The 24,331-nt window shown below is 44.2% G+C and overlaps 1 protein-coding gene across 3 annotated transcripts in view; it reads right to left on the reverse strand.

Moving 5' to 3' along the window:
• Positions 1 to 24,331, reverse strand: part of SNX11 (sorting nexin 11) — a 59,459-nt gene that overhangs the window by 24,103 nt on the left and 11,025 nt on the right. For all 3 annotated transcript variants that reach the window (XM_073608067.1, XM_073608066.1, XM_073608068.1), the window contains exons 3-4: positions 1,410 to 1,496; positions 1,135 to 1,235 (exon numbers count right to left, since the gene is read on the reverse strand). In XM_073608067.1, the coding sequence (XP_073464168.1) occupies positions 1,135 to 1,235; positions 1,410 to 1,496 (188 nt within the window). The remainder of the gene's footprint in view (positions 1 to 1,134; positions 1,236 to 1,409; positions 1,497 to 24,331) is intronic.

The raw sequence follows: 24,331 nt of genomic DNA on the forward strand, positions 1-24,331 counted from the left end.
CTGACAGATTTGGAGTGTTTTTGCGAAGAAGAGTGGGAAAATATTGCCAAGTCAAGATGTGCCATGCTGATAGACTCATACCCAAAAAGACTGAGTGCTGTAATACAATCAAAAAAGGTGCTTCAACAAAGTATTAATTTAAGGCTCCATGCACACTGGTTTTAAAAAAACATCTGTTCTCTTGGGAGTAAAAAACACTCACATAGAGCATTTTTTAGTACAAAGTCGAGTTTAGGAGAGTTTTACATTTTTTTTCTGCCTCCAAGCTCCAATCAGAAATGCAAATCAGAAGGGTTTTTTTTTCTGCCTCTAAATGTGGAGCTCAAAATATGCCTGTAAACACATAAGATAACTTTGAGCTGGTTCTACAGGCAGAATACAAAACAAGCAACATTTTTTAAGCCAGTGTGCATGGAGCCTATGGGTGCGCACACTTAAGCAACCATATTATTTTAGTTTTTTTATTTTTACTTCCCTCCACCTAAAAGATTTCAGTTTGTTGTTCAACTGATAGGTCACATTAAAAAAGGTGAAAAAGTTCTGAAATGATTTATCTTTTGTCTCATTTTTTTACATCACAGAAACCTAACATTTTAACAGGGGTGTGTAGACTTTTTATATCCACGGTATCTTAATTTCATCACAGAACCCAATGTAAAACAGTGTAGCAGCGTCTACATGGTGTTAAAAGAGATGTATTTTTTTTTTTTTACTTTCCTAGGTGGATGCAGCATCGCCTCTAACACTGAGAGCTGAGTGATCAAACACCGCTGATCGCTCAGTTTTCACAGCTCCCTGAGGAGCCCTGGTCCTTGGAAGGGGCGGGAGTGGCCATCTTAGGCTCCCAGCAGCTCGCTGAGGTCCCGACTCTATTGTCACGATCTTTCCCGAGCCTGGATCGGCTTTGTGATGTCAGCTGAAAGCGGGTTTAAGTCCGCTGTCTGCTAAAAATGGGTCACAGAAGTGCAGGACGAACTGCACTCCTGTGATCCACAGGAGAGGTGCAGCCAAACGAGCTTCTTTAAGCACCAAAACAGATATCAGAATTTAACTCATCAGGGTAGACATCTTGCAGCTCTTATATGTCCATTTGTCCACATGTACAAAGGAATATATTAAGGGAAAACTACTCACACTAGGCCAGCATATTTCTGCAGCTGTTTCCTTAACCAGTCAAATTCCCTGTAACGTCTTCTCACACAGGATGTCTTGGCAGTGAATGCCTTGCTGTTGGTCTAAGAAAAGGCAAAATGGCATGTAAAAGACAGACTTAATTACTATAAAAATATCACAAAATCAGATTTTTTTGGATGAAGACAATCTGTACTCCCCATTTTTGGAACTACAAATCTCAGCACAGACTTCGTGCTAAAATATGGAGGCCCAGACGTTGCCAATCTCTTACTCACGTGAAGGAATATTTTATAATCCACATAGGATGTCCATGACCCTTCATTCTGCAGTCTGGGATCCTGGACACGTACGGTGATAAATTCCTACAAAACACAAAAGACCTCATTGTGTGCTTACTGGAAAGTGACAGGGAGTTCAGATAATGACAGCAGATAAATCTCTCATACTGTAAGTACACAAATCAAAGGTGCAATTTACTGATGTACCACAATCTATCTTATTCAGTGAGGAAGTACTAGAGTGTACTAACCCATAATAAGCAATAAGAAATCTTATAACTGACAAATATAGTACAATTAATTCTCGTCGATATGGGTTGCACATTACCTTTTTTTTTTTTTGCAGCTCTTTTATGGATATATTTATTAAGGTGATATAGCTGATAGAGATAGAGCTTGGTATATTTGCTAGATATGATTTGTCCTGCAAGACATGGAGCCATTCATATTGCAGTGAAACAGAAGGTTAAAGCTGTATTAAACCCAAAAACTAAAATATTCCTTTTAAGGCTTTATGTCCTTTATTTTCATCTGGTGATCTGGTCAGCAAGTCAGTTATTTTTTTTTAACAGGCCATGTTGTTCAGCAAAGGGGGCAGTTAAAGAGTTAAGACACTATTTGACACGGACAGGGATGCTTACAAGGATCAGCCTTTATTCATTTATGCAAAACCTTTATCCCAAAAAGAGAAAACTATTGTAACTGCTTAAAAAGTGGTGGATTGATCTTTAAAAGAAGTATGGTTCTTTTTTTTTTTTTTTTTTTAATAAGAATCATACTTACTCAGGTAGATGCTGCATCTGTCCCCTGGCGCCTCTAACACTGAGAACCAAGCGATCGAACACTGCTGATCACTTGGTTCTCACAGCTCCCTGAGCAGAAAGCTGCTGACTGTCAGTCAGCAGCTCTGTGCTCTGCCCCCATCTCACACCCCGGCTTGCTGGGCTGTGGAGGGGGTGGGAGCAGTCGGCTTAGGCTCTCAGCGACTCTCCGAGAGGCTGAGCCGGGTGTTGGTGCAGTCATGTGGGAAGATCTCAACTTCAATGTTGCGATCTTGCCCGAGCCTGGACCAGGTCTGTGACTTCAGCCCGCTCTCTGCTGAAAACGGCTCACAGGAGTGTAAAAAGAACTGCACTCCTGTGATCCACAGGAGAAGTACAGCCAGACGAGCATAGGCTGTACTCCTTTAACCAGTTGCCGGACGACGATGTACGTCGGCAGAATGACACGGGCAGGCATAAGGACTTACCTCTATCTCCTTGTCTGCCCGCGGGCGGGGGGTCCGATCGACCCCCCCCCGCTGCCTGCGGCGCTCGGATTCTCATCAGGGGCGATCAAAGGTGAGGGGGAGGACACTCATTCGTGGCTCCCCCCTCGCGATCGCTCCTGGCGAATGAAATGCTTCCTCGGCTTCTGTGTAGTAAACAGAAGCGGAGGAAGTGATGTCATCGCTCCTCGACTCAGTATTTTCCGTTCCGGCGTCGAGGAGAGTGCACACGCCAGGCATACTGTACACCCCCCATCACCCCGACACCAAGCAGTTTTTTTTTTTTTCTGATTACTGCATTGGTGTCAGTTTGTGACAGTTAGTGTTAGGCCCCCTTTAGGTCTAGGGTACCCCCCTAACCCCCCGTAATAAAGTTTTAACCCCTTGATCACCCCCTGTCGCCAGTGTCACTAAGCGATCGTCTTCCTGATCGCTGTATTAGTGTCACAGGTGACGCTAGTTAGGGACATAAATATTTAGGTTCGCTGTCAGCGTTTTATAGCGTCAGGGACCCCCATATATTATCTAATGAATGTTTTAACCCCCTGATTGCCCCCTAGTTAACCCTTTCACCAGTGATCACCTTATAACTGTTACGGGTGACGCTGGTTAGTTAGTTTATTTTTTATAGTGTCAGGGCACCCACCGTTTATTACCGAATAAAGGTTTAGCCCCCTAATCGCCCGGCGGTGATATAACTTAGGTTTTAGGGTCAGATAGGGTCTGCATCGCCCCAGGCAGCGTCAGGTTAGCGCCAGTACCGCTAACACCCACGCACACAGCATACACCTCCCTTAGTGGTATGGTATCTGAACAGATCAATATCTGATCCGATCAGATCTATACTAGCGTCCCCAGCAGTTTAGGGTTCCCAAAAACGCAGTGTTAGTGGGATCAGCCCAGATACCTGCTAGCACCTGCGTTTTGCCCCTCTGCCCGGCCCAGCCCAGCCTACCCAAGTGCAGTATCGATCGATCACTGTCACTTACAAAACACTAAACGCATAACTGCAGTGTTCGCAGAGTCAGGCCTGATCCCTGCAATCGCTAACAGTTTTTTTGGTGAACTGGCAAGCACCAGCCCCAGGCAGCGTCAGGTTAGTGCCAGTAGCGCTAACACCCACGCACGCACCGTACACCTCCCTTAGTGGTATAGTATCTGAACGGATCAATATCTGATCCGATCAGATCTATACTAGCGTCCCCAGCAGTTTAGGGTTCCCAAAAATGCAGTGTTAGCGGGATCAGCCCAGATACCTGCTAGCACCTGCGTTTTGCCCCTCCGCCCGGACCAGCCCAGCCCACCTAAGTGCAGTATCGATCGATCACTGTAACTTACAAAACATTAAACGCATAACTGCAGCGTTTGCAGAGTCAGGCCTGATCCCTGCGATCGCTAACAGTTTTTTTGGTACCGTTTTGGTGAACTGGCAAGCACCAGTGGCCTAGTACACCCCAGTTGTAGTCAAACCAGCACTGCAGTAACACTTGGTGACGTGGCGAGTCCCATAAGTGCAGTTCAAGCTGGTGAGGTGGCAAGCACAAGAAGTGTCCCGCTGCCACCAAGAAGACAAACACAGGCCCGTCGTGCGCATAATGCCCTTCCTGCTGCATTCGCCAATCCTAACTGGGAACCCACCACTTCTGCAGCACCCGTACTTCCCGCATTCACATCCCCAACCAAATGCAGTCGGCTGCATGAGAGGCATTTTCTTTATGTCCTCCCGAGTACCCCTACCCAACGAACCCCCCCAAAAAAGATGTTGTGTCTGCAGCAAGCGCAGATATAGGCGTGACACCCGCTATTATTGTCCCTCCTGTCCTGACAATCCTGGTCTTTGCATTGGTGAATGTTTTGAACGCTACCATACACTAGTTGAGTTTTAGCGTAGGGTACAGCATTGCACAGACTAGGCACACTTTCACAGGGTCTCCCAAGATGCCATCGCATTTTGAGAGACCCGAACCTGGAACCGGTTACAGTTACAAAAGTTACAGTTACAAAAAAAAAAAAAAAATAGTTGTCGTTTTATTGTTCTCTCTCTCTCTATTGTTCTGCTCTTTACTGTATTCTATTCTGCAATGTTTTATTGTTATTATGTTTTATCATGTTTGCTTTTCAGGTATGCAATTTTTTTATACTTTACCGTTTACTGTGTTTTATTGTTAACCATTTTTTTGTCTTCAGGTACGCCATTCAGCTGCAGAGCAGATTTATTTATCTTGACAGCAACAGCGTTTGCTCCCACAATATATAAAAGCCGTGACTCCAGCGGAGGTGATATATGCCGAAGCATGGGGGCAGCAGGAGCGGAGGAGCGATTTGCTCCTAACTTTTGCGGGAGGATGCCCCCTTGCGTCGGCATATACAAACGGTGCATGTATGCCCATCATTAGAAGTGGGTGGATGAAGGGAGGTATTTTAATGGTGGGAATCCCCACCGATCAATCTCTTTTTCATGCAGCCCACAGGCTGCATGAAAAAAAAAAAAAAAAAAGAAGATTACAATATATGCCCAACAAGGACCAGCAACGTACTGGTATGTTGCTGGACTTTGAGTGGTTATGCCAGAATGATGCCTGCAGGTTTAGGTATCATCTTGGTATCATTCTTTTCAGCCAGCGGTCGGCTTTCATGTAAAAGCAATCCTAGCGGCTAATTAGCCTCTAGACTGCTGTGGGAGGAAATGCGCCCCCCCCCCCCCTCACCGTCTTCCATGTTTTTCTCTGGTTCTCCTGTCCCAACAGGGAGCCTGAGAATGCAGCCGGTGATTCAGCCAGCTGACCATAGAGCTGATCAGAGACCAGAGTGGCTCCAAACATCTCTATGGCCTAAGAAACCGGAAGCTATGAGCATTTCATGACTTAGATTTCGCCAGATGTAAACAGCGCCATTGGGAAAGCATTTTATCACACCGATCTTGGTGTGGTCAGATGCTTTGAGGGCAGAGGAGAGATCTAGGGTCTAATAGACCCCAATTTAAAAAAAAAAAAAAAAAAAAAAAAAAAAAAAGAGTACTTATCACTACCTATTGCTATCATAGGGGATAATTACATTCCTGTCCCCCCCTGCTCTCGCGCAAAGGCGAACGCAAGTGTCGGTCTGGCGTCAAATGTAAACAGCAATTGCACCATGCATGTGAGGTATCACCGCGAAGGTCAGATCGAGGGCAGTAATTTTAGCAGTAGACCTCCTCTTTTAATCTAAAGTGGTAACCTGTAAAGGCTTTTAAAGGCTTTTAAAAATGTATTTAGTTTGTCGCCACTGCACGTTTGTGCGCAATTTTAAAGCATGTCATGTTTGGTATCCATGTACTCGGCCTAAGATCATCTTTTTTATTTCATCAAACATTTGGGCAATATAGTGTGTTTTAGTGCATTAAAAATGAAAAAAAAGTGTGTTTTTTCCCCAAAAAATGCGTTTGAAAAATCGCTGCACAAATACTGTGTGGGAAAAAAAAAAAATGAAACACCCACCATTTTAATCTTTAGAGCATTTGCTTTAAAAAAATATATATAATGTTTGGGGGTTCAAAGTAATTTTCTTGCAAAAAAAAAAAAAAATTTTCACGTAAACAAAAAGTGTCAGAAAGGGCTTTGTCTTAGAAGAAGTCTTGGTTAGAAGAGTGGGTGATGTGTGACATAAGCTTCTAAATGTTGTGCATAAAATGCCAGGACAGTTCAAAACCCCCCCAAATGACCCGATTTTGGAAAGTAGATACCCCAAGCTATTTGCTGAGAGGCATGTCGAGTCCATGGAATATTTTATATTGTGACACAAGTTGCGGGAAAAAGACAATTTTTTTTTTTTTTTTTTTTGCACAAAGTTGTCACTAAATGATATATTGCTCAAACATGCCATGGGAATATGTGACATTACACCCCAAAATACATTCTGTTGCTTCTCCTGAGTACGGGGATATCACATGTGTGAGACTTTTTGGGAGCCTAGCCACGTACAGGACCCCGAAAACCAAGCACCGCCTTCAGGCTTTCTAAGGGCGTAAATTTTTGATTTCACTCTTCACTGCCTATCACAGTTTCGGAGGCCATGGAATGCCCAGGTGGCACAAAACCCCCCCAAATGACCCCATTTTGGAAAGTAGACACCCCAAGCTATTTGCTGAGAGGTATAGTGAGTATTTTGCAGACCTCACTTTTTGTCACAAAGTTTTGAAAATTGAAAAAAAAAAATGTTTTTTCTTGTCTTTCTTCATTTTCAAAAACAAATGAGAGCTGAAAAATACTCACCGTGCCTCTCAGCAAATAGCTTGGGGTGTCTACTTTCCAAAATGGGGTCATTTGGGGGGGGGGGGGGGGGGGGTGTATGCCATCTGGGCATTCCATGGCCTCCGAAACTGTGATAGGCAGTGAAGAGTGAAATCAAAAATTTACGCCCTTAGAAATCCTGAAGGCGGTGATTGGTTTTGAGAGCCCCATATGAAGCTAGGCTCCCAAAAAGTCCCACATGTGGTATCCCCGTACTCAGGAGAAGTAGCTAAATGTATTTTGGGGTGCAATTCCACATATGCCCATGGCCTGTGTGAGCAATATATCATTTAGTGACAACTTTGTGCAAAAAAAAAAAAAAAAAAAAAAAAATTGTCACTTTCCTGCAACTTGTGTCAAAATATAAAATATTCCATGGACTCAACATGCCTCTCAGCAAATAGCTTGGGGTGTCTACTTTCCAAAATGGTGTCATTGGGGGGGGTTGTGCCATCTGGGCATTTTATGGCCTTCAAAACTGTGATAGGTAGTGAGGAGTGAAATCAAAAATTTACCCCCTTAGAAATCCTGAAGGCGGTGATTGGTTTTCGGGGCCCCGTACGTGGCTAGGCTCCCAAAAAGTCCCACACGTGGTATCCCCGTACTCAGGAAGAGCAGCTGAATATATTTTGGGGTGCAATTCCACATATGCCCATGGCCTGTGTGAGCAATATATCATTTAGTGACAACTTTTTGTAAATTTATTTTTTTTTTTTTGTCATTATTCAATCACTTGGGATAAAAAAATTAATATTCAATGGGCTCAACATGCCTCTCAGCAATTTCCTTGGGATGTCTACTTTCCAAAATGGGGTAATTTGGGGGGGTTTTGTACTGCCCTGCCATTTTAGCACCTCAAGAAATGACATAGGCAGTCATAAATTAAAGGCTGTGTAAATTCCAGAAAAAGTACCCTATTTTGTAGACGCTATAACTTTTGCGCAAACCAATAAATATACACTTGACATTTTTTTTTACCAAAGACATGTGGCCGAATACATTTTGGCCTAATTGTATGACTAAAATTGAGTTTATTGGATTGTTTTTTATAACAAAAAGTAGAAAATATCATTTGTTTTCAAAATTTTCCGTCTTTTTCCGTTTATAGCGCAAAAATTAGAGTTACGTACCGGTAACGTCTTTTCCAGTAGTCTTTCAGGACAGCCACCATGAGAGATAGTCTCCTCCTCTTCCTCTAGGAAACACTGCGCCAGCCCATAAATTCTTACTTCCCCCTGCCAGACCTCAGTATATTCCAAGATTACCTCCGGTCAGCTGGGGAGACACAAGAACACATTAATAACATACTATCCCATATCATTATCATACTGCATTCTGGTCTTTTATAAGACACCCAAAAATCTCGGGTGGGTAACTAGGGCTGTCCTGAAAGACTACTGGAAAAGACGTTACCGGTACGTAACTCTAATTTTCCCCCTTCGTCTTTCAGGACAGCCACCATGAGAGGATGAACGAGCACTTACCAGTTAGGGTGGGACTACAGCTTGCAATACCTTTCGCCCAAAGGCTTGCTCACTAGCCGACACCAGGTCCACTCTGTAGTGCTTTACGAAAGTGGAATAGCTGGACCATGTTGCAGCCCTGCATATTTGCTCTGGCGTTGCTCCAGCCTTTTCTGCCTGAGAAGCTGCCATAGCTCTGGTAGAGTGTGCCCTTATACCCATTGGGATTTCTTTCCCTGCTAATGTATAGGCCTGGCCAATGGTTACTCTGAGCCATCTGGCAATAGTGCGTCGAGATGCTTTGCATCCTTTTCTGGCCCCAGAAAACAAAACAAATAAAGAGTCTGACTTTCTAAACCTCTTGGTCAGCTCTAGGTACTTAAGGATACATCTCCTTACGTCCAAAGAATGAAATTTTAATTCCCTTTCCCCCGAGGGGTTGGGACAAAATGAGGGTAGAACTACCTCCTGACTTCTGTGGAAACCAGAAGCCACTTTAGGTAAAAATGCTGGATCAGTCTTGAAGATGATCCGATCTGAAAAAATAACGCAAAAAGGAGGTCTAACTGATAAGGCCTCAATCTCACTGACTCTCCTGGCAGTAGTCACTGCTACCAAAAAAACAGTTTTTAACGTAAGATCCTTTAATAGACATTCCTCTAAAGGTTCAAAGGGGGTTCCCGTCAGGCCCTGTAACACTAAAGATAGGTCCCACTTGGGAAAGGGAGGGCCCTGAACCGGTCTTTGTCTAGACAGAGCCTTAAAGAATCTGACCACCCAAGGGTTGGTGGCCAGATGCTTTTCTAAATAAGCACTGAGTGCTGATACCTGACCTTTAAGGGTACTTATGGATAAACCCCTATCTGCCCCGCACTGAAGGAATTCCAACACCGTTGTTGGACTGTGTACCGCAAAGGAGCCTTCTGCACACCATTCATTGAAACGTACCCAGACCTTTTTATAAATCTGGCGTGTTTCCTTTTTCCTGCTGTTGAGGAGGGTGGAGATTAATTTCTCAGAAAAACCACTAGCTCTTAGCATACCCTCCTCAGTAGCCAGGCCGCTAACTGCCATTGGTGAACCTGTGGACAGAGGACTGGGCCCTGTGAGAGGAGATCCTCTCGAGGTGGCAGGAATAAGGGAGGTTCGACCGCTAGCTGCTTGAGTACTGAGAACCAAGCCCTCTTTGGCCAATGTGGTGCTACTAGAAACAGGGACGTGTTTTCCATCTGGAACTTCCTGAGAACTGCCGGTAATAACGCTGGGGGCGGGAAGGCATAGCAGATTCTGAAATGCCAGTTCTGGATCAATGCGTCGACCCCTCGCGCTCCCTCCCCTCTGTTTAGGGAGAAAAAACAAGGGGCTTTCGCGTTGCTTCTTGACGCGAACAGATCTACTTCTGGAGGACCCCATTTCTCTGAAATGAGATTGAAAACCTCCTGGTTGAGGATCCAATCGCCCTCTCTCAGTTTGGTTCGGCTGAGAAAATCTGCTATCACATTCTTTTCTCCTATCAGGAAGACTGCTGAGAGTGAGAGAGTGTGAGTCTCGGCCCAGTTCAGAATGCCTGATGCTAAGGCCGACAGGACTCCGCTTCTTGTGCCGCCCTGTTTGTTTACATAGGCCACGGCGGACGAGTTGTCCGACCGCACCTGCACATGGTGGCCCTGTAGCTCCTCTTTGAAGAACCTGAGTGCTAGCCTGATTGCCCTCAGCTCCTTCCAATTGGACGACCTTCTTAGTTCGTCGCCCTCCCAGGTGCCCTGTGCTAAAAGGGAACCCAGATGCGCCCCCCAACCCTTGCCGCTTGCGTCTGTGGTTACCACCTGAGAAACTGGGATGAACCACAGACGACCCTGCGACAAGTTTGAGACCCTCCTCCACCACCAGAGGGATCTCTTTACTTGGGGTGGAACCTGTACCAAGGTGTCCAGATCTTTCTGACTGTGATCCCACACCCTTAGGACAAAGGACTGTAAGGGACGAAAGTGCAGACCTGCCCATTGCACTGCTGGGAGGGTAGTGGTTAATAGTCCTAGGACCGACATCAGAATTCTTATGGAGACCTGACTGCTGCACTGGAGAACAGCCACTGCCTTGTCCAGTTTTTGTACTTTTTCTGCTGGAAGAAATACTCTCAGTAGCGTTGAGTCCAACAGATAGCCTAAGTACGTGATGCGCTGAGAAGGAATCAAACTGGATTTCTCCAAGTTCATTAGCCACCCTAGACCTGTAAGAATCCGCTTTGTTAGTTCTAGATCTCTTACTAACTGCAGTGGACACGCTGCAAATAGGAGCAGGTCGTCCAGGTATGCTATCACTGATATACCCTGGAGCCGAAGAAAAGCCATCACCTCCGCCAAGACCTCGCGGGGCGAGGAGGATAGCCCGAAAGGCAGCGCCTGAAACTGTAGATGTACCGTTGTTCCACCTACATCTACCGCTAGCCGAAGAAACCTCTGCGAGGCTTCTGTTATAGGAACGTGTAGATACGCGTCCTTTAGGTCCAGAGATACCATAAAGCAGTTGCGGGGCAACAGGGCTCTGACTGTGAAAATTGTTTCCATACGGAATCTCCTGTATGTCACTGACCTGTTCAGGGGCTTTAGATTCAGAATCAGTCTGAATTTCCTTGTGGGTTTCTTCACTACGAAAATGTGTGAATAGAAACCCTCTCTCTCCTCGGCCTTTGGAACTCTGAAAACCACATTTTGATCTACCAGATCTCTTAATGCTTCCAACAGAGCCTCGGCTTTTGCCGTACACCTGGGTAGGTGCGTGACAAGAAATCTACGTGGAGGAGGATTTGTGAATTCGATATGGTACCCCCTTCTTATAATCCCTAGGATAAAGCGATTGGGGGATATTGCCTCCCACTGTGGGAGGAAGGCCCCTAGTCTTCCCCCCACCCTGGTTGGGGAGTCATTGACTTTTACGGGGCTGTTCAGGAGGGCGAAAAATCGCCCCTCCCCTGCCCTTGCCTTTCTGACCCCAAAATTTCTTTTGCCCTTCCGGCTTTGGAGTTTCTTTACGCTTTTGCGGACGAAACCCCTTCTTTGTATGTGCAGGGGTTTTCCGCTTAACCGGGAAGGATTTCTTCCTGTCTGCTGTGCGGTCCAAGACGGTCTCTAACCCTGGGCCAAAGAGAAGGTCTCCCGTTAACGGTATGCCGCACAATTTGACTTTAGAGGCGCTATCGCCCGGCCAAGTTTTTAGCCAGAGGGCTCTCCTGGCCGAATTGGCCAGAGCCGCTGATCTGGCCAACATACGTACTGACTCTGCCGAGGCATCAGCTATGTAGGCGATACCTCGCAGAATCGTAGGGAAAGAAGACAGAATGGTTTCTTTTGCCGTTCCAGCTTCAATATGCTCTTGAATCTTAGAGAGCCAGTGCTCCAGATTGTGAGCCACTACTGTGACAGCCAACTCAGGTTTTAAGTTACCAATTGTTGAATCCCAAGTCTTTTTGAGGAGAGAGTCTATTCTCTTATCCATGACATCCACCAGGGCCCCCATGTCCTCAAATGCCAGGTCTGTGTGTCTGGAAACCTGGGAGAAGGCGGCATCTAACTTGGGATTTTTATTCCAGATAGATGTAGGATCATCCGAGAACGGAAATCTCCTCTTTAAGGATCTAGAAAAAAAGGGTTTCCTTTCGGGATCCTGCCACTCCTTTTTAATAGTTTCAACCAGTACCTCATGTACTGGAAAAACTTTCCTCCTTTGTTCCCCCAAGCCTTTGTACATTTGGTCATGAAGGGTCAGGGGTTTCCTGTCCTCCTGAATACCGAGGGTTGTATAAATAGCCCCTAAGAGGTCCTCTACCTCTTCCAGGGATAATTTATATCTGGAGGATTTCCTGGACTCCCTGTCCTGGTCCTCCCTCTCAGAACCATCCTGGGAATCGGAGGAGGAACTGTCTGGTTGTCTTTGTTCCACTCCGGAGGGCCCTGGAGCTTCCTCTGCCCTAACTGAAGTTGCAGGTTGGGCAGGAGCAGAGCCCTGAGCCTGAGGCGGGGTTGTATCCTGGGGAGCTGGACTAATGGGAGGCTGAAACCTTTCAAATAAAAGGTGGACGAAAGCTCCTTGACCGAGGCTGCAAGTCCTGACTCCTGTTCAGAGTCCCTCTCCTTAACAAGGGAGTCTATGCACTCCCTACACAAGACGTTTGTCCATGCTTCCCCTAATGTGTCTTTGCAAGAGGCACACCTCTTCTTAGAGCTATGTGTAGACCTAGACTTCTCTGTAGCTTTCTGAAATACATGAAAGAAAAAAAAAAAAAAAAAAATTTTGTCACTTTTTAAAAAAAAAAAAAAAAACAAGGATACAACCCTGGGAGTGCACTAGACCCTCCTTAATATGTGGGGATCTGAGCCTCCCTCCCCCTGACCACCCAGGGTGTCTGCCCCCCCATGACAGGAACTATACATGGAGGGACAATCCTAGAGGTAGTGTCCGTTGGCTAAGCATCTGCTTCCGACATGACTTTGCAGGTGGTTGCTACTACCGAGTCCTACGCTGCCTGTGCGCATCCCAGACTCGTCTCCAGCCTGTGCCTGGCTTCCCTATCAGTGCCGCGACCCGGAACCGGAAGCCGCGGGTCAAAGACAAGCATTCGCCCTTCCGCCGGAAATGACGTCGCCCGGCCCGCCTAGTTCCAAAAAGAAAAAAAGAGAGCGGTCTGTATAGTACACAGGAAAGGCGAACGCCTGCATGCTGCAGCCCTGTGGCCGCGATAGGGAGCCCCCACAGCCTGAAGCCGCACTCGGCTAGGAAGTGGTGGCAACAGAACGAGGGGTAAGTCCCCCCTCAAGCCCCTATGAAGCCCCTGCTTCCATTATAGGCTACAAAAAAATAAAAACAGCCATAGTCACCCTGACTGAGTGGCCAGGTTCCTTGCACAGTGTCTCCCCACCGGAGGAAACACTAATACTGAGGTCTGGCAGGGGGAAGTAAGAATTTATGGGCTGGCGCAGTGTTTCCTAGAGGAAGAGGAGAAGACTATCTCTCATGGTGGCTGTCCTGAAAGACGAAGGGGGAAAAATAAAAAATGGCAGAGGTGATCAAATACCATCAAAAGAAAGCTCTATTTGTGGGAAGAAAAGGACGCAAATTTCGTTTGAGTACAGCATTGCATGACCGTGCAATTAGCAGTTAAAGCGATGCAGTGCCAAATTGTAAAAAGTGCTCTGGTCAGGAAGGGGGTAAATCCTTCCGGGGCTGAAGTGGTTAATTTGTTAGCCAATCCATCTAAATCTGCTAGTGCATCTAACACTATCCTACCCCTAGACTGACAATGCTACAGTCCCAAGGTATCTCCTTTGCTCCTCCAGTCCGGTGGAGACATCCTAAAGCGCCCTCTTTTTTGACGTTCAGTCGGCAGGCTTAGGGGAAAAGAAATAACTCACATTCAAAGTAGATGGCAGAATCCTCCATGCTGTGTCATTGTACTCTGACAGTGGAGAAGTCAAATCAGTAGATCAACTGCTCTCGAACCAAACTGGTCATAGATGGATTGAAGATTGGCTGGCCCCTGCTGAACTTTAATCGATCTATGGCCAGTTTAAGGCAGGAAGTTTGTTATTGGATATATTACCAGATGAAAAGGAAAAAGCCTTAGGAAAAAAAAAAAAAAAAAAAAAAAAAAGAATGCAGCACATTTAAGGATTTCTGTGCTGCAATGTATTACATTATTATTTGAAGGTTAATACTGCTTTAAAAAACAAAAAATAACAAAAAGCATAATGCATGATATATTTTCATTACTATACATTATTTGCTTTTTAAAGTGACGTAAAATCAATTTTCAAACTCACGAAAGGCATTACCGCAATAATCAGCTGAATTTACCAGATTTCATATTTTATGTATTTTATTGATTACTGAGGTGTTCTGTATGTAAGGCCAATTTACAAAGTTTATTATACGTGTAAGTCCTCATGCACACGGACGTTTTTACAGCTGCTTTTTTGAGCTTTTTTTGCAGCTTAAAAAGGCCTGTCTATGTTAGTCTATGGCTTCATGCCCACCTAGGCGTTTTTGAGCTGCAAGTGGCATAGGCGTTTTTAAGCTGTAAAAAAAAACCCAGGACCAGTGCGTTCTGAAAGACGTTTTTCAGCTGTAAAAACGCTCTAACGCTCAAAAACGCTGAAAAACGCTGAAAAACGCTGAAAAACGCTGAAAAACGCTCAAACGCTAACGCGGAAAAACGCTCAAAAACGCTAAAAAACGCTATTGCAAAAACGCTGAAAAAAGCTGAAAAAAAGTTTAAAAAATTCACTGCAAAGATACTGGCGTTTTCATAACGTTTTTTTAACAGCCTGTGTGCATGAGGGCTTATTGTTTATTAAAATACAGCTAGCTGCAGGCTGGGTGTGAGTCTCACAGAGGTCTCAACTGATGGTGTTTTATATGCGATGGTGCCCGATCTGTTCCTTACAGATGTGGGCTGCATCGTATATGAATACGTTTTAATATACAGTATACTTGTGTGTCAGTTGTCTTTCTGTCTCTTTGTGTCTTGTGCGGTTTGTCTTTTCCCAGTCTATGTTAGGAGATTCCCCCATCTACTGATATGTATGTGTTTATATGCATCTATTGTTTTTCATATCAGGGTGGGGAGGGAAAACTGTTGTCTATTGGCTATTCGTTTTAGAGTATAAGGATACGGGGTGACACAAGACTATGTGCTGTTTTATGACAATGTTTTTATTTTTTATATTTAGTGTTTAGTTGTCTTATATTTTTGGTTAATTGTTTTTCTTTTGTCTATATGTGATATATACAATTATATATTCATAGGTCTCTCTTTCACATGTGAGGTTTATGCAACAGGGAGTCTGCAATTAGTACCTGGTGGGACTATACAAGAACTGATTTGCAGACATACCTGTGTAATGACTAAGCACACGTGAAGTGTGTGAAACGCTTCTACCCAGGATTCTAATGCCTGTAATTTTTGGGATGTCCAAATAAAGAGGATTTTGACCTACAGTGGCATGCGGCCATTTCTTCTAATTTCATTGTGTGCGGAGGCGAGCACCTGCTGGATCATTAGACTTCCTTATCTCACTGGAGCAGCGGGTTTTCTTTTTTCCTGAGACACCCTAAGGGCTCTTTCACACGGACGATCCGTATGTCCGTTTTTCATCCTTCCGTTTTCGGATGAAAAAACGGACATACATGTATCCCTAAAGAACGTCGGATGTCAGCGGTGACATGTCCGCTGACATCCGACCCGCTCTGATCCGAAAAAGTGTAGCAGAGGAAAACCCTACTTTTACATCCGTTTTCGGATCGGATGACGACGGACTCTACGGTCCGTCATCATCCGATCCCCCATAGGGGAGAGCGGCGCTCTGACAGGTCCTGTCATCTTCCTGCTCAGCGGGGATCGGCGGAGCGATCCCCGCTGAGCAAGCGGGTGTTCACGGGGCGGATCATCACTGATCCGCCCCGTGTGAAAGAGCCCTAAAGCTCCATCTTTTTTTTCTGATCAGTCGGCAGGCTTAGGGAAAAAGAAATAACTCACAGGGTAGATTGCGGAATCCTCCATGCTGTGTCATTGTATTCTGACAGTGGAGAAGTCAGCAGGACTCAGTCACTGTCAGAATACATTGATCAGCACTGCAGCCTACTGGCTGCAGTGGTGATTGAACTAAAGTTTTTCCACAAGCCTGTTCATGAGCAGCCAAATCAGTAGATCGACTGCTGTCGAACCAAACCGGCCAAAGATGGATTGAAGATTGGCTGGCCACTGCTGAACTGGCTGAATTTTAATAGATCTATGGCCAGTTTAGGGCAGGAAGTCTGGTATTGGATATATCACCAGATGAACAGGAAAAAGCCTTAGAAAAAAAAAATGAATGCAGCACATTTAAGGATTTCTGAGCTGCAATGTATTACATTATTATTTTAAGGTTAATATTGCTTTAAAAATCACAAAAGCATAACACATGATATATTTTCATTACTATACATTATCTGCTTTTTTTAAGTGATGTAAAATCAAACTTTCAAACTCACTAAAGGCATTACCACAATAATCAGCTGAATTTACCAGATTTCATATTTTATTGATTACTGAGGTGTTATGTAAGGCCAATTTACAAAGTTTATTATACGTGTTATTGTTTATTAAAATACAGCTAGCTGCAGGCTGGGTGTAAGTGAGTTTTACAGAGGTCTCAACTAATGGGAGCAAGAAAATAAGCAATTTGAAGTGGTAAAAAAATAAAATGTAATACTGTAGTTCATGAGAAAATAAGGCTAAAATTAAAAATCCAGCAGTAGAGTTTAACTAGTTCAAGTCCACCCTATAGCACTTTCACTGCTACAGGGCAACACCTATACGCTGGATCACATACATATAAAAAATGATCTTACACTTCCGGGTAGGGAGCGCTCATGCGTGCCACCGCCGGCTCGCTCCCACTGTGTTTACACACAGCGGGAGTTGATCGGCAGATATCGTAAACTTGATGTCCGCCAGCACCCGCTGATTGTGAAGAAAAGACCCAGAACTGCAATCTGCGATACCATCTCTTCCCCTAGTAAAAGCACCTCCCACAGTACAGTAAAATATGTTAGGCACACAGTTAACCCTTTGATCGCCCTTGATGTTTAACCCCTTCCCAACCAGTGTCATTAGTACTGTGACCAGGCATATTTTTAGCACTGGTTCCCAAAAAGTGTCAGAATGTCCATCGCAATAACGCAGTCCCGGTATAAGTCACTAATTGGCTCCATTACTAGTAAAAAATAAATAAAAATATCCCATAGTTTGTAAATGCTATAACTTTTACGCAAACCAATCAATATACGCTTCTTGGGATTTTTTTTTTTTTTTAATCAAAAATATGTAGCAGAATAGATATTGACCTAAATTTATGAAGAAAATTTGATTTTTTTTATTGGATATGTTTTATAGCAGAAAGTAAAAAATATATATTTTTTTCAAAATGGTTGGTATTGTTTTGCTTATAGCACAACAAAATAAAAAATGCAGAAGCAATCAAATACCACCAAAAGAAAGCTCTATTTGTGGGGAAAAAAAGAAATACATTTTATTTGGGTACAGCATTGCACGACTGTGCAATTGTCAGTTAAAGGGGTTGTAAACCCCCTTTTTTTTTTTTTTTAAATAACAAACATGCCATACTTACCTCCAATGTGCAGTTAGTTTTGCACAGAGTGGCCCCGATTCTCGACTTCTGGGGTCCCCCGGCGGCGCTGGTAGCTCCTCCCCGCATCGAGTGTCCACATTTGAGAATGCTCTCCTAAGGTGGACACACAGAATGCAGGACTCGGCCCTGCCCCCCCGGCGCCTGCATCATTGAAATTGATTGACAGCAGCAGGATCCGATGGATTAGGATGCATTAAGGTGAAAACACAAGGGTTTAAAACCCCTTTAAAGTAAAGCAGTGCCTTATCGCAAAAAATGGCCTGGTTATAAAGGGGATAAATCTTCCGGAGGTCAAGTAGTTAAAGTTTAAGAGATAGCTTTCATTGGCTAACTTTAATCCCAACTCCAGGAAAAATGTTAAATGCTCGTTAAGGTCTGGGGGACAAGTACTTAGGATTTTTGGTTTACTTATGGAATCCTTTTCTTGGAGTACATCAAAGGACACAGGGTTTCTTCTTATTCATGTTTACTTGAGTTATGCTGCCACCTACAGGTGAATGGACACTGGCTAAAAACAGGCAAGCTTCCCCATCCATGCATAACCACATCCAGCACAGCCTCAGTTTTGTAACAAGCACTGAACACAAAGAGGGGAGGGATCCTGTGTTCTGTGATGTACTCCAAGCAAAAGATTTTTACAGCAGAACCAAAAATCCTCTTTTCTTGATTGCACATTACAGGACACAGGGTTTCTTTTTATTCAAGATTACTTGGAATGTCTCAAAAGAGCCGAATAAGGGAGTTGGGTAACAAAGAAACAGCAACAAGTTAAAAAACAAAACAGAACAGGGAAAAACCCACTACAAGGCCGCCTGCAGGACATTCCACTTAAAACTGGTGTTCGCAGAGGTGAAACTATCTTGACCTTTACCTTGAACAGCTGAAGCTTGATGCTGAAATACCCAGGAAGCACTGGGACTCCCGGTAGATTGCGCCTTGACTGGATATTTACCATTTCTGCAGCCAGTGACTCCACTGATGCATGTGCACCATCCTTTCAGAGCCCTGTGCCACAATCATGGCTCCTGTGGACATGTGCAGGAACTACATCATCTCGGCTCAGACATTCAAATGGCCGGAGCCATGAACCCGGAAGGAAGGCCGGGTGAAGATGGAAGCCTAATAGCACATTATCACATTAACTTACAGGGGAAAGTTTTAATTTATTCATTTTTTTAACCCCGACTTTACTACTGCTTTAATGCCATAGGCCTGAGAAATGAGTTGATGAATCTACCAAGAAATACTAGATCGAAGAAGCAGCCTCTCTTATGGAGCCCTTCAGACATTACAAATGTGAAATTTGACCGCTAAAATCAGAGCTGTAGACTTCAGGTATGGCCGCAGTGGACCACCCACATCCAAGGACAAAAAAAAAAAAAAAAGGTAACACAATGTTCTGGTTTAGGTGGAAAAAGAAAACCACCTCAGAGTTCCGCCGATTTTTTATTTTTTTTTAAGTTAGCAGCTACAAATACTGCAGCTGCTGACTTTTAAAATATGGACACTTACCTGTCCAGGGCGCCCGTGATGTCGGCACCCGAAGTCGATCTGTCCCTCGGCTCTCGGGCGCTGCCGCCGCCATCTTCGGTAAGGGAATCAGGAAGTGAAGCCTTGCGGCTTTACTTCCTGGTTCCCTACTGCACATGCGCGACTTGCACTGCGCTATCCCACTGGTCCTGGCTGTCTCCTGGGAACTGTGTCTCTCCCAGAAGACATCGGGGGGGGGGGGGGGGGACAAGGCGCCGGAAGTGGCATAGAAACCCGTGGGTGGCTCGGGTATCTATGCACAGAAGTGGGAGCAAAATACCTGTATTAGACAGGGATATGCTCCCCCCTGCAAGGTGCCAAATGTGACACTGGAGGGGGGGGGGGAGAACCGGAAAAGTGGAAGTTCCATTTTTGGGTGGAACTTCGCTTTAAGCAAAAAAGAAGGCTGAGGCCATTACACTACCTTATCTCAGTGAAGGACCAAAAAGGTTCCTTCAATGAGAGTGCAGCCAGCTCTGAGTCCTACAAGCCAAAGCAATGGCCACAAAGACTACTTTGCGCATAAAAACACTAAAGGAATATACCGAATGGGTTCACTGGGGATCGGAGAGGTGAAACATTCCCCTTGTACAAAGTCCTTTACCAAGGAATGAGATGCAATAAACCTCTCTGACCCTTGATCGTACTCAAGACCATAGACAACTCCATACTTGACTGGAGAAAAGCAAAAATGCACGCCACGGCATACCATCAAGGATGAAACTTTTTATTTTCATACCAGACAAACTAAGCCTTTCAAGTGTGATGGTATATTTTCCTGGTGGACATATTCCCTCACCTGAGCAGGCTAGGAGTCAGTAACAACCCCGCCCCTTAGGACTAGGGCCTCAAGAACCATGCTGTCAAAGCCAGGGACCATAAAGCAGGATGGAATATCAGAGTCTTCAACCACAGACCTGGATAATCTTGAAGAGTCTATAGCTCATCTTCCAGCAGGGGGGCGATCTCCATGTACCATAGGAGGATATGTACCACATTTTGGGAGGCCAAGCCAAAGGAATAAGAATCACCAACACACCTTCTGTCTTTACCTTAAGGAGCAGGTGAACAAGGACTTGAAGCAGAGGGAACGCATTGATCAAAGAAAACTGATCCTGAGGAGTCACCAAGGCATCCACTACAAACACCTGAAGATCCCTGGATGAGGAGACAAATCTGTCCAGCTTGGTGCTGAACCTAGACACTACATCCGGAGTCCTCCTGCAAAGGGGAGGAGGGAAAAGAGAGTGCCTATGTTTATATTCCAGGCGTTCCAACTCAGCGAGAATCCCTGAGAGCTGTTTGTTCAAGCCTGAGATGGCTGCCAAAAGTACCTCTATAGACACAAACGAATGCACCTCTGAAAAAGTAGAAATACCAGATAAGGACAGGGATTTAGAACTGAGCTGACGAGGGAAGCAATTGGAGGACAAAACTATGTAGTGGGTGTGGGTCTTCCCTACCAAAAAAATGGGATTGGGGAGCCCACCTCTTTGTCATTTCCCTGTCTGTGTTCCACCATGGCTTGCCGAGTGATATAAAGCCTCAATAACACAGCTGCAGCAAAAAACTCCTAGTGGCTTAGCAGTCCCCATCACAATACTTGAAGGGAGATGCCCTGGAAAAGAAAAACCAAACACTCTGCCTGTGCAGATTTCCACATGTTAGTGACCCTGGGAAATCCAAAATGGCAGCTGCACACGTGCCAATGTGATGTCGTTGTGAGCATTCTAGATGGCTGGGCTCACCCTCTTTCTCCACCAAGGCAGAGACCAAGCTATTGTGCCAGAAGGCACAGTAACAAACACAGGCAGCTGAGTCTGTCCCCTCCCACAGCAGCAAAGCACAACAGGATCCTGCAGTATAGAACACATCCAAGGGGGACAGCTACAGAAGGACCTTTCTCACAGAGGCACTCATTAGTCCAGTCTGCAGGGCTATCAGAGCACAACCTTCACCCATCATTGCAGGCATGCCTTGAAGGTCCTTCCAAGGACAAGACTGCCCTTGGGATTACCACTCTAGATCTTGTAGAGCACCCTATCAGTATCAGATACCAGGTACCCAAGTTAGCAATGTCCACAGAATTTAGTGAGATCCTGGATGTCTAAAGCAGGGTCCGGGTACCGTCTCTCTAAGCCCCAATTCGTAGGTGATCTGGATAAAGCCCTTGCTTTTTCACACAGGGGTGTATGGGACAGGCAGTCCTTGGCAAATCCATAGCTAAAACACCCATAGTAAGAAATCTTCAGACATATTTCAAAGGCTCATCCATCACCTACGGACATTAGCGCAAAATGGATGCTTGTCCTGTGCTAGGAAGGATTATTTTTGGGTGGGGAACCTGCCTTTTTTTGTTAATGGACACACACAGTGTGGCTCAGTATCACTCCCTGCCCACAGGCTATGATTGCCTCCATGGGAGGGGGAGAGGGAGAGAGAGAGCTGAATCAAGATCAAGTCTAAGGGGGAGGGGGGTGGAGCTGCACACAGATCTTTTTTTACATTAATGCAGAGAAGGAATCTACATATTTCATTCTGCTTTGTAACTTCAGTCCATGGGAACTCCCTACAAAGCTGGCAGACTTAACTGAAGCACTATTTGGACCTGGGAGAGAAGTCTGCATTAACCATTTTGCCTCACACCTGTTCACCCTCTACGGACCAAAGCAATGTTTACAATTATGCTATGGACCTGTTTGTTCAGCCATAACTTTGTCATTACTTAAAGAATATGTAAACCCAACACTTCATATTCCTGATATGTGCCTGCTGTACCCTGTAATTGTATGAGACAGTATCCAGTTCTCTTTGTATTGCTTCCTTTGTGTAAAATCCCTGGTGTTCTTGTCAGTCCCTCTGCTTTCCTATTAAAAACTGACCACACTAAGCAGGAAAGCACAGCATGGTTAGTTTTCCAGCTCTCCGTCCCAGGCTCTTATGCAGCTGAGAATAGAGGGAATGTGATCACTTATAAAAAAAAGGTATTTATATTTTTTATATCTATACACAAATGTTTTGCCTTTCATTTCAATTTTAAACTGAATGGGTTGTTTTACAATCACTTTAACCACTTGACCTCTGGAAATTTTATCCCCCCCCTTCCTGAACAGGCCATTTTTTGTGATACGGCACTGCTTACTTTAGCTGACAATTGCGCGAACATGCAATACTGTTCCCAAATAAAATTTATGTATTTGATCACTTCTGTGTTTTTTATTTTTTGCGCTATAAAAAAAAAAAGTCAATTTTGAAAAAAAATAAATACTTTTTTTTTTTTTTTTTTTTTATTAGCGGACCATATGTATTCTGTTACATAATTTTGGTAAAAAATCCCAATAAGCGTATATTGATTGGTTTGCACAAAAATTAGTGTCTACAAACTACAGGATATATACTGGAATTTTTATTTATTTTATACCAGTAATGGCAGAGATCAGCGACTTATAGTGGGACTGTGATATTGCGGCAGTCAATCTGACACTTTTAACACTTTGTGGAAACCAGTGACACCAATACAGTGATCAGTGCTAAAAATATGCACTGTCGCTGTACTAATGACACTGGCTGGGAAAGTCTTAAAGGTGTGCCTAGTCAGTGTTATTTGTGTACTGTGTGAGGTGCCCTAAGGTAAGTGATGGATTTTATTCCCACACACACAAAATTCATCACTTCACCCCTGTGAGAATTGAGCTATGCCTTGTTTACATTTTCCCGACGATTGGCTTCTGCTCTGACAAGTCAGAGCAGAAGCAGCGCACACCTCCTACCCAGAAGTGTGGGATCATGTGTGTGTGTGTAATATATACACTGGCTCCTGTTGCTGTCGTTAAGTCAGTGAACCAATGATGAGCGAGACGGGGTGGGGCTTGGCCACAGCTCTGTGTTTGAACGGACACAGGGAGCTGCGGCTAAGATGCCCCCATAGCAAGCTATGTGCTGCTTGAGGTGGGGGCACTCAGGAGGGAGGGGCCAGGAGCACCAAAGAGTGAACTGAGAAGAGGAGGATCTGGGCTTCTCTGTGCAAAACCCACTGCAGAGAGCAGGTAAGTATGACATATGTTGTTTTTAACAAAAAAAAAAAAAAAAAAAGTAAAAAATGACTTTAGTATCACTATAACAGGGTGACACAAAATTTATTTTTTTTTTTAGGACAAACAAGGCTTTCTTTTTGTAATACGGTCTTGCAACAATTATTTTTTTTATTTTTTAATAACAATGTTTAAAAATAAATAATGTTACTGCAGATAAAAAGTGAACAGTTTATTCTGTAATTTGTCCTGTTTCAAATGACACTAAAATGACTATTCTGGTACAAAAGAAGTAGAACTTGTTTACAAATTAAATAAAGTGTTTTTTAGTTTACATTTTGTGTGAAATGTATACATATACAATATGTTAAAGGTGCAAACATGATAATGAACAAAGGAAACAAAAAAAAAAAAAGTTTAAATGTGAACAGTTTAAAATCAGCAAGAAAATAATAATTGAATGAAGGGGAAAAGGAGTTAATTAGGGCTGATTACAGTAAACTAAAGGTTGATAAGGGTTTGAACAGAGGAACATTTTATTATTTATACACCACTAGCATTGCTGTTAGCCAAAGTAGAAATTGAATTTGACCTATATGTTGTTAGATTTGAACCAGATGACCCCACCATTGAGCTTGACCCCCGACTTGATCAAACATAGTTGCATTAAATTTAATATCTGGCTTTTTTTATTTCTAAATTTTTTGGAAATAAAATGAGAAAATTGTTAATGTAAATTTTGTGGTCCAGAATGTTGATATTTAGGGTTAGGGATTCCCCTGAAGAACAAGGTTAGGGTTTCCCGTTAGGGTTAGGGTTTCCCCCTGAAGAACAAGGTTAGGTTTAGGGTCAGGGTTTCCCCCTGAAGATGTTCCTCTGGTGGCACACTCTTCCAAATTAAAAAAAATTATCAGGGAAACTACGCAGCTGTACATACGTGTTGGAAAAATATCCTACAGACATGCGCTGCGCAATCAATGGATGAGTCCAGTAGCGACGAACTCTGGTTCTCGCACGCAATTTCCGACGTCTTTCCAGCCTCATCAACAGCAACGTCAGGGGCATTTCATCACATATGCTCATTATGGGATCCATAGTAAAAGCACCGAAATTGAGGTAGATACAAGTACACTGCTACTCCTCACTCTGGTCTCACAGAATGGCTAAAATAGTAA

Source organism: Aquarana catesbeiana, linkage group LG12 (genome assembly GCF_042186555.1).
Source record: "Aquarana catesbeiana isolate 2022-GZ linkage group LG12, ASM4218655v1, whole genome shotgun sequence".
NCBI lineage: Eukaryota > Metazoa > Chordata > Amphibia > Anura > Ranidae > Aquarana > Aquarana catesbeiana.